Genomic DNA, 18,714 nt, shown 5'->3' on the forward strand with positions numbered 1-18,714 from the left:
TCAAACAGTGTAATTTTTAAAGCTTTATAAGTCAAAAATAAATTCCATATGTATGAAGTCTTGAGCACAGCTACAAATAAATTCTTGAGCTACACCAGATTTCTCACCTAGTCAAAAATATTATGAGCATTCAGATGAAAAAATGTATTGTTTTCCTTATACTTGGATTGAGATGCATCAAATATCGGTTAAAAGACACCAGTTCCACTAAGTCTGTCTTATTACAATAAAATGTTGGATTTGTCACTATTGGCCAGTTCTGATCTCATGGTCATTATCAAGTGTCATGTATATATGCTAAAAGCAGACTGTGCATAGGCATCAATAAAACAGAAATGCAGAGGCATGGCGAAGTACATCATTGACCAGTATAAAATACTGTATTAGCATTGATTAGCATGATTTCTTTTATTGGAGAATGAGTATGTTGCCAAAATATTTTATTGGTGCATTACAGAAGTTATTAAATGTCTTACAGAACCATAGTTGTACCCAATAATGTGTGTCCTCACATTGTGTCAAACTGTGTATTCTCATGGCTTCTTGTAGATTGGAAATAGTATGTAAGATTGATGGAAAAAGATGTTGCTTTAGGGTGTACTGAAATATTTCCCTGGCAAGACCATGAAGACTCTTTCTTAGTAGTCCCAAAACATAGAGAGAAAAACAATGCCTTTTGATTTCATTTTGTGCTTCACTTTATTTATACCATTATTTGAGTATTATGTTCCTTCATAAATTAATGTAAAATCTATCAGCCACATTATTCTTAATAATTCAGATATCCCTTGATAATAATGTGTCTGGAACCATGGCTTACACCCCTTAATATATAAATTTATTTCCCTGTGAATTATTAGTTTTTCCAACCTAAGACTACACATTAAACCAATAACATCAAAGGTAATTAGATGATGAGTCAAACTCTCAATACAAGGGGCACATTAAGAATAATTTATATCCTGCCAGCATAATATGAAATATGGTTTTATTTTTAGTCCAGTTAAAACATAGTGCAAGTATACTGGTGAGTTATGATTTGACTGCCCTTCTTCCATCAACATATTTGTATCAGTGAATATAAGTTACTTTCCCATCCCCCATGAAATGTTTTAGTTCTTGTTCTTCATCTTCATCGGCTGCCATTTTTGTCATCCTCTAAACTTTTCCATACACATTCACAATACTCTCTTGAATTTTCCAATGTTGTCTAATTTCTTATTTATAGAAATAAAGTATCAAAACAAATTTCATTGCTTAATAGATACATAATTCATATTTGTTAATAGTGAGTTCATAGCAAATCTTGAGTGAATGATGACTTTAAGTGAGGAAGTTGCGCATATTTGTCTTCTTTATTTTGGGACTGCTTTGGGATTTCTTTAGTTTTGATACTACTGGTCACAACTTAAGATTTTCCTGCTTTCATTTCTCCTTCAAATTTTTTTCTAAATTTTATGTATCTATTTTAAGAATTACCAGTGCTGTGAGATTATCTTGATAAATGAATATTTCTAATCTGATCACTCTCTTCCTAGTCATTTGTCCTTGCCGGCTGAAGAAGCCCCAGAGCCTCCAAATCATTATATAGTTTCACTTCCACCAAGAGATGATGAGATGCTCGATTCCTTCTCAGGTAAGGAAACCAAAGCAATTCAGAATAAATATCAGTGAAAGTAATCTATTAGAGTATATAGAAATAGACCGTCATGAATTTTTTGATGAAAGTTCCAGTCTTACTCTTGGTAAGTAACTTACAAAACTAAATATAGAAGCTGCTACTCAGAGTACTACTACAGTCAGTTGCTGTCAGCAGAGTTCTTGTGGTATACCAACGTGTCTAAGCTGCATAAGAGTAGCATTTGAAAGGGTTACCAGAAGCATCATTCTTAGCAGAGATATTGGGTACTTTATGGTACATGTCAGTTGCGCTCCCATCTGTGAACATTCAAAAACCCGATTGCTTTAATTAAATGTGCATCAAATATATTTTCAGTTATTATGGTCTAGAAATTAGTTAATCATGTTCCTTGCTGCTTTGTAGAGAAGAAGTGAATAGTTTGTCAGCTACAATGGCTTTTAGATAGGAAGTGCATAACATTTGCTGGTGGTGGTGTGTAGCTGAACCTCAGCAGCAGTTTTCATAGGAAATTCAGTTTTGCATAAGACATTTTATTTATCATGATACATGCTGACACTTCAGTCTTCTTAACTTTGAGCCTCTTGGTCCATTAAGCAACATTATGCGCAAGGAATAAATGATGACTAACTGACAACCTCAGCTGCCGACAGGTGTTGCTGATATACCTCTATGTGGACAGCTCAAAATGTGTGCCCCAACCGGGACTCGAACCCGGGATCTCCTGCTCAACAACACCTGTTGGCAGCTGAGGTTGTCAGTTAGTCATAATTTATTCCAGGGAAAAAGCTGCATGGTCATCAACAGTAACTGTTCTTTCGAGAACAAGTTACTGTCTTCGTATATTATGTGCAAGATTTTCTTAAATTATTTTTATGCTTTCTCTCTTTGCTAGTAAAGGACTCTCTTAGTCTCTCAGCAAAGATTGAAAAGATTGAGGAGCTTCATATTTTCTATGGTGATGACAAAACTTATCTGTTTACTGTAAAAAAAAAGGAAAAAAAAAAAAAAGAAAAAGAAAACAGTTTGCATTATAATATAATAACCTATAGTCATGCTAAGAATTTTGGGCTAAATATAAATGAGTAAATTATTTGCAGCTCAGAGATAATATAAAAACTGGAAATTATATGGTTGCTGTAGCCAGAGCTTACTGAAGCTCTGTAAATGTCTTATTCACTTGAAAATGTAAGAGTTATAACATTTAAAGAAATGTTCTCATTTTATGTGTGAAGTACACAAGTGCGTTGTGGTGGCATATCTTTGAAAATTAATTTTTTGGATACTGTCGTCCTTAATCAATACAGGAGCTCATGCATAAGGTCCACCCTGCACGGGAGGGTCTGTGTAGACATGTTATCAGCTGTCAGGTCAAGTCCAATTTCTCTCTGGCCCATTTAATTGTAATAGTATTTGTCTAAAAGGTGAAGAGCTGCTGCTGCTGCTGCTGCCGCCGCCATTGCTGCATTCATCATGATAGTGTAAATATGGGAACAACAAAATGAATACCACCCACAGACAAAATATGGAAGAATAATTTTATTTTATGCCATAAATGTATGATATCCTACATCTTCATTTTTCATTCTCTTGAATACTTACCTATTCTTAATATGTGTCAGATGCTAGTAGACAATGTGTCTGACTCTTCAAATCACTGTATGGGTGTCCCATTGTTGAATAATAAAATTTAATCACCCAAATGAAAATTTTCAAGAGTAGGATAGTGTACATTATATCAGCCATCTACTAGAAAATTATAAGAATAAACTTTTCATATAAAATGTATAAAAAGATATATACAAACAAAATTTGCATTCTGAGATTTGTTAAATTTATGAAAGACAGAAGGGCTTACCAGCATTTATTTCAGGAGATGAATCTTCCTTTACAGCTAAAAGACCCATCTTGGAAAATAAACACAGTACTCCTAGCTTTGGTTCCCTCATGTTGGGGACTACAACATTTAATACACAGCTTTATTTATATTTTTTCTTTTGACTTTCAGTTTTGGTGAAATGTGGGCCATCTTTGTGTCATAAAAGATGTATTCATCTGTGCATTCCACAAATGGAATTATGGATCATTCTTGAAATGTTCTGCTTAGGTATAACATGTGATGACGTGTTGTAACAAACATACAGGCCTACTCTAAGTTGCAATGTAAACATTTATTAATAATTAATGAGCCCAAGGGGGTAGTGGAAGGAAAGGATATGTTGGAGTGCAATTTCTTCTTATCTGCAATTTGGACAACCACTGTGTTCATGGAAGTATCCAAGGGTGACTCTTGGGAATCCATTTATGTCAGCTTACTACCTTCCTTCCTTTCTCATGTGCTGGTTTTTCTTTTTCCATTCCTTTTTCCCATGGCACATCCTCTCTCCCCCAGTTTATGTTATTCCCTTATTATAGTCATTCTGTGTTACAATTTCTTTCCTTATTTACCTTACTCTGCACCTAATTTCTATTACATCAGCTACTTGCATTATCTCTGCGTCACTTTATTTACTCTACCTCATGGATCACTCTTAAATTTGATTTTACATCTACTTCTATATCTGCACTCTGCTAATAACTACAAAGTGTATGGTAAAATGTACTTTTTATTGTATCATCTGGGAAGGTTTTGTACCAGTCAATTTCTGGATGGAGGGGAAAAATTGTTCTGAATTTACTTTATTGAAAGCATTCATGGGTTCTACTTAGAGAAAGTTTAAACAAGAGATGTGGTTTTTGTCATGGATTTGTTTAATCAGTGCAGAAGCTTCACAGCAATGATCAACTATCTATGATCTAATAAGTGCACTCTTTAAAATATGAGAGCAAAATTCTAAGATGAGTCATGAAATACAATAAGATTATATTAGGTTGGTGATATTATTCTGGAAAGTCCATGGTAGAACACAAATAATAGAAGGAGTAAACGTAACACTCACCATCTAGTGGAGTGGGTGAGAGGAGCAAAGAGGCTGAATGAGAAAGGGAGGGTTGGAGGATAAGGAGGTTGATGGCTGGGAGAGAGAAGCAGCAAGGGAATGGGATAGTAATGTGGCACCCGTGAGCCCATTCTGGCATAAGCATACCAAATTTCAAGTCATAGTACATGATAAAGAGGAGAATATATCTCCACATTGACAGCTGCCACCTCTCTCATGCTAAATTCTCTCCCACATGCTAAAATGTCTCTCCCATGTAGTCTGGCATGTCTTTAGTGACAAGAACTCCCTTATCCATTTGTTGAAAGTATGACTAAGTAAGGCCTTCATGGACAGACACTACCCTCCAAATGTAGTCCACAATTGGATTCCCTTGTCGCAGCCATGTATGCCACTAATTCTTTAACAACCCCTGTGAACCAGCTGCATAAAAGCACCTACCCTTCTCATTACTGATCCACCTAAGTTCCCTGCCCTTGTTGTGGACAACAAAATGCAAATCAGTATATATCAAAAACTTACTAGAGAGAAATAGCTGGTGATCTGTTCTAAATTACAGACAGGTTGCACCTTTCATTACACATTTGTTTTGAAATTTACAGATTACATGAACCTGAAGACATGCTTTATTAATAATTTCTTTTTGCTCTGTTAACCATTATTAAAATCAACTGCCAAACAATTCTCAGACACAAGCTCATTTAAACATAATATAAATTAAAATTTAACAGTTTGGACCTTTAGCATAGGAAACTGCAAATATCTAGTTAATTACAATCCTTAAAACGTATAAGAAACTGTAGGCCATGAAAACATTCCAAAATTGGCAGACTTGCTCTGACATCTCCATTGTGGCCTTCACATAAATAAGTATAAACAAATTTTGGCCACTGCCAGTACAGTTCACTAACATTCAGTTTTCTTATTCATCTTTAATGGAGACCAAGGAATTTAATATTTAGATGACAGTCTGAATATGAATTGGTATTAACACCATGCATTAACACTTAGACCATTAAGAACTTATCAGTTAAACCCCTTTAACATGATAGCTTTCAACTATGATAACCAGTGCACACTTATGCCATTTAAAACAGCTGACAAAATGGTTAAAGGCAAATGCATTCATTCAGTAAATAGGGTGCTGCAGTAACGTGCAGTTGTAGGCAGCATCTACCATAACCCTTGGTGGTAGGCATGATGGAGTATTACCCCATCAGTGTCATACACCACAGTGGATGTCACCTACACAGCACTTGGTGTAGAGTGCACTTTCTGTGGACAAGGAGAACTGGGATGCTTCCATTCATTGGATTGGCATTTCAAGTTCGATTCGTATGAGCATGTCGATAGTGGAAACGCATCGAAAAAAGTCATTACCTTCCCTTTTGTATCAGCCCAACATATCCTGTGCAGTGGCACAGTGGTGCCATTGTTGCATCTTGGACATTTCATGGGGTATCCAGTATGCTGAAATTTTCTGGAACCCCAGAATGTCGTGCAGGATGTGGAGCACAGTTTTAAGGCATTCTGTGACTTCTGCTGCTAACTCACATGCAGCCCAGCAGGGATCAACATCCAACAAGGAACCAAGGAATCGAATTGTATTGCCCTCTGCATGGTGTCATTCTGTACATGGTGACCTTTCCAGCTTCTCTACCTAATCTGAATGCCTTACCCCATCATGCAACTGTGCTATATGATAACGCTGCATCACCACATCCTTCAAGCAATTCCTAGAAACATTTTTACATACCCTGACCTTGTGCCATTTCAATTTTTCCTCAAGAACATTGCTCTATCTTTGTAAACATGATGTTCAACAGTCTACACACTGGAGTAGATTGACAGAGTACTATACCCGTTCACTGTACAAATGCGTCTCACAGACCTTCATTGTGTCAACACAGATGGCAGCTCACTGACTCATCAGTTTGAATCCAGCCCTTGTAACAATCCAAGTAAAACATGCTTTACACATATTAGCTATGCTGAAAGCACTCTTGTGTCTTAATATGTGTTCAGGAAGGAAACCAAAAGCTGTGAATAACCAGTAGCAGCACACACTATGTCTAATGTTTCACAGCTGGCAGTAAGGATATATCAGATTTCTAACGACAGTCGTCGACATCTGTTACTCAGACTAGATTCAAGACACCAATCTCAGTTAAATAGAGCGGAGAGCAATCACAGTTCAGTACCTTGTTATTTGTAGCCACAGAACACACTGTGCTCCGTATTCTTCAAGGTGCCAGCTCCATAACACTGGCCTCCATAGTGTCTGGCTCCAGCACTGAATGCCACAAATCATTCACTATCTAACCAAAAGCTTCTTTCTTTCATAAACTGACCACTCTGATCAACTCCAGTACAGACATTGGTTCCTGCCACATGAAGCATTCTGGCTAATCTTAAAACCAAGTTGCATAATCATCTGCAACAAAACTTTCTATTTTGCAAACCCATGTTCACTGTACACTTTTGAGCCCAGCTAAACTAACACAGATGCCACGACCATCTGAACACGCCAGTTCTATATGCGTGCAGTATGTATTGTCAATTCACAGTAGATGGCATGTTATGCACTTCCCTTCTGACTTAAGAACCAGTGGCAGATTTAAAATGTGCAGGCAACTGGCACATTACCCAGTATTACATCAGACTAGAAAAATTTAAACCACATCCTTCACCAGGCCACCAACTGCTTTTCATTATGCACTGCAGTGATAAGGAACAACCTTCCCACAATCTGTACTATCTCTCCCAAATCAGTATTCTGCCACCCAACAAATCAATGAAGTATCATGCTCAATCCTTATGATACACCTAAACCCAGTTTTGGTTATAGCCTTGTGGAAGACACAAGTACAAGGCCTGACCTATGGTCCCAACCCAGAAGATTTTATTCCAGTCCAATCACAGGCATATCTTACTTTATCGAAAGCAGCCATGTCATATACCAACTCTGTTGTAACTTCTTCACAGATTTTTTATGTGGAAATGACTCCCAACCACTTTTCCAGCTTTCCGTCTGAATCAATAGCCATTGCAAAACTATGGCCAAGAGTAAATTCGACTACCCAGTGGCCTAATATGCTGTTGAACACAACATGTATGACTTCATTCGCTACTTTATAATCTATGCCATCTGGATCCTCCTCAAATCACACATACACTGAATTACATGGATGTGAATTATATGTACAACATATCGTTTGATCCTGAAACCATTGTTGTCTTAATCTCTGCTACCCACTATCCCAAACTTTCACTCATGTTTCTGTGCCTGATAATTCACTGTGTTAGTCCATACTCACACAGGTTCATTGGTCCACATTGTTATCCCATTTCCTTGTTGCCTCTCACTCTCAGTCATCAATCATCAGCCTTCCTTCCATTCCACTCCTCCCATTCCCTTCCTACCTCCTTGCTGCTCCTTCCCACCTCTTGACTCAGGCAGGCTACAGTGTCAGGGCAATGTAGTTAGTTAGGACAATCTTTGTGTGTGTGTGTGTGTGTGTGTGTGTCTGTGTCCCAAAGCTTGGCCATGTTTTCAATCCTTTTTTTGTAATGTGCTTGTTGACTCCTCAATGCTTCAACTAAGTGATGACTGGTTATCTTTACTCCTTCCACTAATTAGATTACATTATGTTTCATACATACTAATTATAATGCTAAAATTAGAGAATTTTGGGCTTATGTGCAGACATACTGTCTTTCTTTCTATGCTCCATGCACAAGTGGAGTAGGAATATGGTAAATTATCGCATGTACTTTCCACTATATGGAGTACAGGTAAATATTTTACTAGCTCAAACGCAATTCAAAACCATCATACCAAACTGCTACCATGACTAACATCATTGAAAAAGTCAGGTGTCTGAAATACTTAACATTTTAACAATGTTCCAACTCCTCAAGTTTGGTTGAAATAAATCTTGTGTTGCATCTGCACTGTTTGACAACAGGCAGCAGTGTCTGTCTGAGATATTTATTGTCTTAAGATTTAATTAAAATTACTTTGATGATATAATTGTACTGATATGTCAGTTGTAGTTTTTTGGCTGGAGGCCTCAGTGCACCCTTAACCGTTACCCGCTATTGTAGTATGGTAGGAAACGATCTGAGTATAAGAAAATGAGTATAGTCTCCAAGAACATATTGAGCCTTAATTCACTGTTATTTATAAAAGTTACCTGTTTATTAAGCCTTTACTTTTTGCTCCTTTGCATAACTGTCCATTATATAACAGTTTCTCTTGTATGCTTTCAATACCAGTTGAAGGATCTCCTGAATCTTCAAATCACTATATGGTGTCACTCCCACCAGTGGATGATGAGATGCTTGATCCCTTGTTAGGTAAGAAATATGAGCAACTTGAAATGAAAATTCATACAAATAATGTAACAATATGTGACAACCACCCGTTACAGTGTTACAGAGATAATATTTTATACATATGTTTCGAAGTTAGAGTTGTGATACATATTTTATTAAGCAACATTCATAACTAAGATACTGCACTATAGTATCACTATGGAATTGTTAACTGACAGCCTGCAACTTAATATTTTCAAACATTGAGGACTGTCTCACACTTCTACAAACTCCAGTACACATGAAATGTCATCATTTCAAAAAATGTGTTAGGACGATGGGATTCTTGGTGGTCATCTTTACAGAATTTTATTTCAGAATAATCAGATGATAGTTCTTGGTAGCTGTATTTTATTTTAGGTACTAATTATTTACTATTTATGTAGGTCTCCCTCAAACTGATAAAATGCCAGCCCTCTTTGTTTTTCTAGTGCTTTCACTTCCTGTCAGTAAATCTTTTGATCCTTCTGACCACTGCATGACTTTACTTTCGTCAAATAATACAATGATGCCAAATGTTATGAAGATGAGACAAATCTGCACCCTCTGAATGAAACATACAGTGAAGCACCAAAGAAACTTGTATAGGCATGTGTATTCAGATACAGAGATATGTAAATAGACAGAATACAGCACTGCGGTCAGTAAGGCCTATATAAGACAACAAGTGTCTGGCACAGTGTTAGATCAGTTACTGGTGCTTCAATGGTGGGTTATCAAGATTTGAGTGAGTTTGAATGTGGTGTGATAGTTGGCGTACAAGTAATGGGTCATAGCATCTCCCAGGTAATGATGAAGTGGGGATTTTCCCATATGACCATTTCATGAGTGTACCGTGAATATCAGGAATCTGGTAAAACATCAGATCTCTGACAACACAGCAGCCGAAAAAAGATCCTCCAATAATGGGACCAATGACGACTGAAGACAAATGTTAAGTGTGACAGAAGTGCAACCCTTCTGTAAATTGTTGCAGATTTCAACATCAACAAGTGTCAGCATGCAAACCATTCATCAACACATCATCAATATGGGGTTTCGGAGCCAAAGGCCTACTCGTGTACCCTTGATGACTGCACAACACAAATCTTTACGCCTTACCTGGGCCCGTCAACACCGACATTGGACTGTTAATGACTGGAAACGTGTTGCCTGTTCGGACGAGTCTTTTTTCAAACTGTATCGAGCGGATGGACGTGTATGGGTATGGAGACAACCTCATGAATCCATGGACCCTGTATGTCAGCAGGGGACTGTTCAAGCTGGTGGAGGCTTTGTAATGGTGTAGGGCATGTGCAGTTGGAGTGATATGGGACCCTGAAAAATCTAGATATGACTCTTAGAGGTGACAAATATGGAAGCATCCTGTCCAATCACCTGCATCCATTCACGTTCATTGTGCATTCCAATGGACTTGGGCAATTCTGGCAGACAATTTGACACCCCACGCATCCAGATTTGCTACAGAGTGGCTCCAGGAACACTTTTCTGAGTTTAAAAACATCTGTTGGCCACCAAACTCCCCCTACATTAACATTATTGAGCATACCTCAGATGCCTTGTAACATGCTGTTCAGAAGAGACCTCCACCCCCTTGTATTCCTACAAATTTATGGGCTACTTCGGACATGAGTCAAGTCCATGCCCCATTGTGTTGTGGCACTTCTGCATGCTTGCGGGGGCCCCACACAATATTAGGCAAGTGTACCAGTTTCTTTGGCTCTTTAGTGCTTTAGTGTATATAACATATGGCTAATGGTGTAACATATTCACTAATTGTTAAGGTTTCCTACAGTGTTAAAATCTTGATTATATTGTAATAAACAACTTTTAAACTGATACATAATAAAAAAAGAAAAGTATTAACTTTCCATTATACTTTAGTAATTTTCATACAATGTTGTAAATATTCTCTGAAGCTTAATATGTCCAGTTTTTGTAGTATTTTTAAAAGTGTCCCTTTTACATCTCATTGTGGAAGAGTGTTTTCTGAAGATTATGCACTCTCTTCCATTTTTCATAATCTGATAAACTGTAGTAATCACATTCATACATTTTTACAAAATGTCAATGTCCATTGGATATAAATCTGCAGTGCCTCTGGAAGCTGAGAATACAGAATGCAGTAGGTAGTTAAAAACTATGTAGGTTTTATAATAGTGTCCAGAGTGAAAAATATCTTATTTATCTGCTTTTTCATTCCCTGGACCACACCTATCAGGCATAAGAAACAAAAAAGATCCTATTATATGCTTATCATGCCATATAAAGCTCTTGAGTCTTCATTCCCACTTCACTCAATTGGTTGGAATTTTTAAAAGAACTAGTAACACTAAAAATCTTGAAGCTTATTACTGTTGCAACAAAATACTGGTGATTAAGCTGAAGTTCAAGATGAGTCTCATCATTTTATGAAAGTGATATATATCTGATGATTCTTGGGCAGTGTAAGAAAATACGCTGAGAACACTGATTATTTTCTCACTTTCAGTGTCATGATATGTAGCCTCTCTACAGCACCTATTCATGATTGCCATTAATCACTCATCAGGTCAATATTCAACTGATTTTTTTCAGTTTAATGATTAGTACGCAAATGAGCAATTGAATTACAGATGGTTGCTCTGTTGTAGAGACAGCACTCTTGTCATTGTGACTAATAGCATTGTTTATAACAATGAGAACAATCAATTTTTCACAAAATAAGGTAATTGGATAGATAAAAAACTCTACTCACCAAGTGGTGACAGAAAACACACATGAAAGATTATAATTAGACAAGCTTTTGGATCCAGTGGCTCCTTCTTCAGGCAGAAGGGTTGAAGGGAAAGGAAGATAGGTGAAGAAAAAGGACTGGAGAGGTCTAGGAAAAGAGGTAGATTTTGGAAAAGTCACCCAGAGCCACAGGTCAGGGGAGACTTAACAGGCAGAATGAGAAGGAAAGAGAAGGAAAGTCTAACTTGATCAGATCCCATTCCTCATCCCATTCCTTTTTAGCATTTTTCTTCTCAGCCTGCCCCCTTTCTCATTATACTACTACTACTACTACTACTACTACTACTACTCCACCTGAACAGGCCATGAAGGCCCAATGGAACCAACAAACCACCATGTCAACCTCAGCCTATAGGCGTCACTGGATGTAGATATGGAGGGCAGGCGGTCAGCACAACTCTCCCCCAGCCGTATGTCAGTTTAGGAGAAAGGAGCCACTACTTCCCAATCAAGTAGCTCCTCAGTTTGCCTCATAACGGCAGAGTTCACCCTGCTTGCCAACAGCACTTGGCAGCCCAGCTGGTCACCCATCCAAGTGCTAGCCCAGCCCAACAGTGCTTAACTTCGGTGATCTGACAGGAACCGTGCTACTGCTGTAGCAAGGCCATTGGCTGTCATTATACCATCTACTGTATTATTTTATTTCTTCTGTCTGTTTCATTCCAACATTTTATTTTACCTTCTGCCACCTTTGATCTGTCGTTGGTGTAATTGTCTTCTTACCTGCAGTATTTGACCCCCTACAAATGTCACTCTTTTTACCATTTCTTACCTTACTCTCTACACTTCGTAGGTTTCTCTTATCCTACATGAGTGATACATCATCATCCCCCCTTTCCAGACTCCTACAGTTGCTACCTTAGCTACAGCCAAGGAAAGGGAACTTGTAATGAAAACTGAGCCTTTCCTAAATATTATCTTGTGTATTTACTGTAAATTCTTTTTTCACCAACTGTTATCAACTGTTGGAGGCTTCAAACAGTGCATCACTGCCTGTTTACCAGTAGATCTTCTGATCAGGTTCATGAAACATTCTTTATTTCTTTTCTTTGGAGGCACCAATACTATAAGTGTGATGTCTCCATACACTAACTGCTGGCATGTTAACATGCAACTGACAAATAATCTGGCATTTGATAATGCATTGTCTCCTGATGAAGTATATCTCCTGTTACTGGTGATCATGTAAATCACCCAACTAGGTAGAAAGGCAGTTTCAGATAAGAGAGACAGTCTTGAATTCCCTCATTAGTTAAATGAACAAAATAATTCTCATATGGCTCATAGCCTTTTGACCTGACACTGCTTCAGCTACTTGCATGCCAATGTTGCTGCTAATTTACTCAGGTAGCTTCTCATTTAGCCTCACAAGGCTGTGTGAAGAACATTCCAGACCCCTTCAACAACAGTAGATCTGAAGCAGCAACTGAGAATCAAATAAAGAACTTGTGTTCAACTAATCATCTTTGCTAAGCACCATGCCACAGAAATTGTGCTAGGCAAATAGTAGGATGCTAAACTGAATTATTTGGCCTTGTCTTGGAAGTCAAAAAGCACACAATCCAGACACATTAATGTGATCACCACCTATGTTCAGTGTTGATGTCCAATAACCACTCACAGATGGCAGTTGGCAGCACTAGTAGTAGTGGAGGGTATATTGAGCATGTCAGAGAGATGCAGAAAACTGTGCAGTCAATGTTGTAATGAGGAAATGGAACAATTTATCTGACATTCAAAAGGGCATGGACAGTGGTTTTCAGGTCAAGGGTGGAAGCATTTCCAAAATGGCTAAATTTGTAAACTGTATGTGTGCTGCTATGGTTGAAGTGTGTCATGCATGGCAAAATGATGCTATCTTACACTGGCCCTGAGACAGCTGTAGTGCACCATGGGCCATAGATGACAGGGTTTGAACGATTACTGTGTAGATGTGTACGTGTGAATAGATATGAAGCAGTTGAGCAAATGACCACCCAGATGAACCAAAGGGCTACCAACAGAGTCTGCTCAATGACCCTCCAGTCAATAATGCTGTGTATGGGTCTCTGCAGCAGACACCTAGTCCATGTGCCCATGCTGACTGCTGTTGATCAGCTATGAATACTGGAATTTGCATGTCAAGACTTCAATTGGACATCTACTGAGTGGTGACAGGTGGCATTTTCAGATAAACCACATTTTATGCTCCATCAGAAAGAGGCCATTGGTGTGTACAATGTGTAAATTACAGATAACATTACTTACAATCATGTCATATAAAATTCAGACTAGGGCTAGATGTATTGAGTCAACATTCTTAGTAAAATCAAAATAAAACATACATTGAAGGTGCGGTAGTCAGCTAATAAAACTGGTAGAATGATGGAGTTGATCACCCCAGATAATGAGGAATCCTACAATAAAAAACATCAAGAAGATTGATTGGGTCTAAAATTCAAAGTTTGAAAATTTGAAATTAGAATGAAGGTGATTAATAAAATGGGAATATTGTTAGATAAACTCACCATTGAGAGAGCAGCATAATGTGGAATAGGCACATGTGGCAGTAGCATACAGTGGTTGCTGGTAGAAAAACGGATCAGATAAAAACCATGAAAAACAGATAGTCTGTTTCTCTATATCTATTTCCCCCCATCCTGTCTTTGTTGGTCATGAATGCTCTATTTTTATTGTAGGTTTCCTGTTTTATTGTGGTTTTTGTATGATCTGTTTTTCTGCCTGCCTACCACCATATCAAGTGAGTCTACCTATTCTACGTTGAATTGCTCTCCCAAAGGTGAGTTTATCTAATTATATTCCTGTCTTATTAATCACTTTCATTTCAGTTCCACATTTTCAAATTCTGAATTTTAGACTTTATCAATTCCCTTGTCATTTTTGTTGTAGGATCCCTTGCTATCTGGGTTGGTCGACTCCATAGTTCTTCTTTTTTTATTAGCTGACTACCATTCCTTCAACAGGCAATTTATTTTTATCTGACTTAGAATGTTGGGTCATCCATTTAACTCTGGTCTGGATTTCATAAGAACTAATAATGAGTATAATAAGTACTACATTCTTTAACTTGGGTATAGATATGCAGCTTTACGCTGCAAAACTGGTCATTTCAATAAAGGATCATTTAACAGCTGTTGTGGTTCTTCAATTATTAGATGTCTTATGTTTGAGTTAATATCACTGTAATTTTCCAAATTTATTCATGAGTTTAAGTCATCAGAATTTTCCATTAAATTTTCTGTTATTAACAAACAACAAGCAAGAACACTTTCTCAAATTATTTTAGTGATAAAACTATGTGAAAGGTAATTTGAATGCTGTAAGAGTGTAATTCATTAGGTCGCGTATGAGCCATTCGCCATATTTATCTGCACTAGTGCTCTGTCAGTAACAGACTCACAAATTAATGGGAAATTTAACCCTCCCTTTCCTACCACACCTCTATACCTCATACCACCATTGCTACCCACAAGTTCCCATGACATATGCACACTACAGTTTCCTGTCCTCTGTTAATAGTGAAAAAAAATACAACAATTAACTTCTGCCCCATCCACATTTATGTTGATATGTAACTGTAAGTTAAAGTCCTATTCTAACCTGCCCCCCACCCCCCGCCCACACACACACACACACACACACACACACACACACACACACAAAGAAAAAAAATGGAAATACAAGTATTTCCAAAAAGAGTTGCCATTTTCCAGTATTTAAATAAAAGAGGTGATCAAAAAGTTTCAGTTTCAAAGCCATGTAGTCCAGGATCAGTGTACCAATCAGACAGACTCATGATGAGCATTGAGTCAATCATCCCATCGATGCACCATGTTGAAAATATTCATTTGGATGAAGAAATATGTACTTGGTAACTGCCTGCTGCACTTCTGCATCCAGCAGGAATTATTTAAGGCCTTGTTTAAGGGACCAAAGGCATGATAATCACATGGCAAGAGATCTGGACTATAGTGCGGGTGTTCAAGTATCACCCACTTGAGTTGGCGTAACTTCTGTGTTATGGCATTTGCAATATGGAGACGTGCATTATCATGAAGTGGCAGCAATCCTTGTTGCAATTTTTCCACAACAGTGTTTTATGAAAGACATGTTGCCCCATACACATTCTTCTTTTTCTGATGGATTTCTGCTAGTGTTTGTACTTCAGCAGCCAAGAAAATGTTAACAGTGTTGGTCCTATGTGGACACATTTGGTAATAATGTTGCCATTGTTTATATTTCTGCATTTACTGCATGCTCGTTGGAAAGGCACGAATGACACACTAATCTCTTGCCTACATATATGTGCTTATGTAAGCATGTCAGAGTTGCATATAAGCAGCAGTCATCTCTTTTTGATCGTACCTTATATAAGGTAGGCATGTATGACAGAATAGAATATGTACTCGAATTAGTAGCTTTCTATATGCATTATAGTTAAAAACACATTTTGACAGCCTCCTTTTTCTGAATACAGAATAACTGAAGTAATAGGTAATGTGGCATACCTGCAACTTGTTTTAGCACATTAACTGCTGCATGTATAGTGATGGATGTTTCCCCACCAGGCCAGTGGGCATTGTGTCACGGCTGAAGCTCTGCTGTGGCAGCCAACACCCTCAAGGCAGTCAACATATTAAATGAGCATGAAATGTAGTACATTCTACTAATTGCTTTTTATTCAGGTAGTCTTGAACTAAATAACTTCCTCTTGGCTCTATATTTCTGAAGACTGTTTCCTTGTCTGTGTGTGACAATTTTCCTTCCATTCTCATTAGGTGATCTTCACTGGTATGGAAAGAATTAAAAACATACAGCAGTGGGTAAAAGTAGTTGTAAATTGCTTCTGCATATTGCATTTGTCAGTGACTGTTACTAACAGCAATTTTACATGTCCCTTATCAGTCAAGAACATATGTTTTCCTGTATATATGTTTATGTATAATGATGAAAGAATGTTTCCTTAGAAACACACCGGAAGTCTTTACTTTCAAAGGAGCAATTGCATTTCTTGTTAAATTATTCAGCTTATACTTATCTTTGCAATATATATGGTTTCCCATTATATGGAAGGATGTGACATACTTATGGAAGCTCGTTTTATTACTTGCATGCAGCATTGTTAAAATATATATGTTTGCAGTTCTAGGATCCAGAAACTGAGATCCTTTAAGTAAGAAATAACTGTGCATTTAAATAATTTTAGACTAATACTGTCTTAGTTTGCTGCCTAATATCAGTAAATATCTTTTAGAAAATGTAACTATATTATGAAAAGGATAGTTGCTACTCATCATATAGCGGAGATGCTAAGTCGCAGATAGGCACACCTGTGTGTGTGTGTGTGTGTGTGTGTGTGTGTGTGTGTGTGGTCTATTTTTGACAAAGGCCTTGTTGGCCGAAAGATTATTTTGTGACAGTCTTTTTGTTGTGCCTATCTGTGACTCAGCATCTCCACTATCCATCCTGGATTTTCTTTTAGAAAATGCTTGGAACAGGATAAGGGGCAGTACTTTAATTATAATCATGTGATGGATCATTGCTCTTCTGGATCCTTACAATAGTTATTAAGCAAATTTTGTGTAATATATGACCCTTTTATTTTATGTACATATGGTTGTTGTAAATGGAGTGAGGAATAAAAGCCAATTACTCATCTTAACAGAATATTTTCTAAATATTGTGCTCTTAAATACTGTCAGGTGAGAAACACATTTATATATACTTGGTATTTCTGTACATGCAGTACAAGTTAAGGACAGGCTTTGATTGACTGAGTGTCTGATGGCTGATTCCTTCATCAGCAGTTGGGCCTTTTTAGTCCATAAGCATCAAATACTAAGAATCCAGGGATTCTTTGATGTTCCCATGTAGTAACATGTGAACTGAAATATTTATGCTATATATACGAAAGTGAATTCTATAGAGAAGTCGTATATCTTCTTCATAGTGGGTCCACAGGCATAGATTTATTAAATAAATGTGACATTTTCCACTTAGGCTGTGTTTATTTAGACTTCTTCTTTGTTCCTCAACTAGTTTTGGCTTTTTAAGCCATTATTCAGTGTTTTGTCAGAAAAAGGTGCCATACGTATGAAAATAGTAGCATACTCACATGGTGTGCTCCCATTCATTTTGGTTTGAAAATTTTGCTGTTTTTTTGTGGTTTGACGGATAGATGGTGCATGTTTTCTGCCTTATCTGCACCAAATATCTGTTAAACCATCAAAAACATTACAATTTGTAAACCAAAAAAATGGGAGCACATCTTGTGAGTACCCTGCTATTTTCATACATATGGCATCTTTATCGAACTAAATATTCAGTAATGGATTAAAAATTTGAAACTACTTATACAGTGAAAAGAAAGCTGAAACTACTACTTGTGGAGTAAAGAAGAAGAAAGAACTCTAAATAATTACACCCTAAGTGTAAAAATGCCACATTTTACTCTTTGGAAAAGTTTGGCATTCTTTGAAGAACTCTCGGCTACCATGGTACCACTTTGGTTGGAAACTGTTTGTTGTTATTTCCTTGCACATGCATCAAGTCTTCTGCAGCATTTTAAAACAAACCACAAATACTATAAGTTAAATTTATGACTACCTTGAAATAATTTCATTACCATATCCAAAGAGGAATTCCATGTAAAATTTTAAAATAAAACTGTATTGTACCATGACCTCTATCACCCCTGTGACTTCTGTAACACAAAATGAGGATTAATTATGCTAACAGTCATAAAATTGAGAGGCTGAAGAATGAAATGAAACACGAGGTGAAACAACAATGTATAAGTCTATAGGTACTGTAATTAATCAAGGCAAAATTGCCAGTTATTCAACTAAATTCTTGAATTCATTTCATTTTCCAATCACACTGCTGCACATTTTAACATTGAAATGTGGTATGCCTATCATACTTCTCCCAGTCATATATACATCACAGTTTTGGAACAATACTGGAGCTTTAGGGAAAAAGATT

The 18,714-nt window shown here is 37.2% G+C and overlaps 1 protein-coding gene and 1 pseudogene across 5 annotated transcripts in view; one reads left to right on the forward strand and one right to left on the reverse strand.

Moving 5' to 3' along the window:
* LOC126457332 (E3 ubiquitin-protein ligase CBL) overlaps positions 1-18,714 on the forward strand; it is a 181,277-nt gene that overhangs the window by 116,375 nt on the left and 46,188 nt on the right. For 3 of the 5 annotated variants that reach the window (XM_050093538.1, XM_050093541.1, XM_050093539.1), the window contains exons 9-10: positions 1,539-1,636; positions 8,857-8,937. In XM_050093538.1, the coding sequence (XP_049949495.1) occupies positions 1,539-1,636; positions 8,857-8,937 (179 nt within the window). The remainder of the gene's footprint in view (positions 1-1,538; positions 1,637-8,856; positions 8,938-18,714) is intronic. The other 2 variants (XM_050093540.1, XM_050093542.1) reach the window with 1 other exon arrangement.
* On the reverse strand, positions 12,226-12,342 carry LOC126459069 (5S ribosomal RNA; annotated as a pseudogene).

This window comes from Schistocerca serialis, chromosome 2, assembly GCF_023864345.2.
Source record: "Schistocerca serialis cubense isolate TAMUIC-IGC-003099 chromosome 2, iqSchSeri2.2, whole genome shotgun sequence".
Classification (NCBI taxonomy): Eukaryota; Metazoa; Arthropoda; class Insecta; order Orthoptera; family Acrididae; genus Schistocerca; species Schistocerca serialis.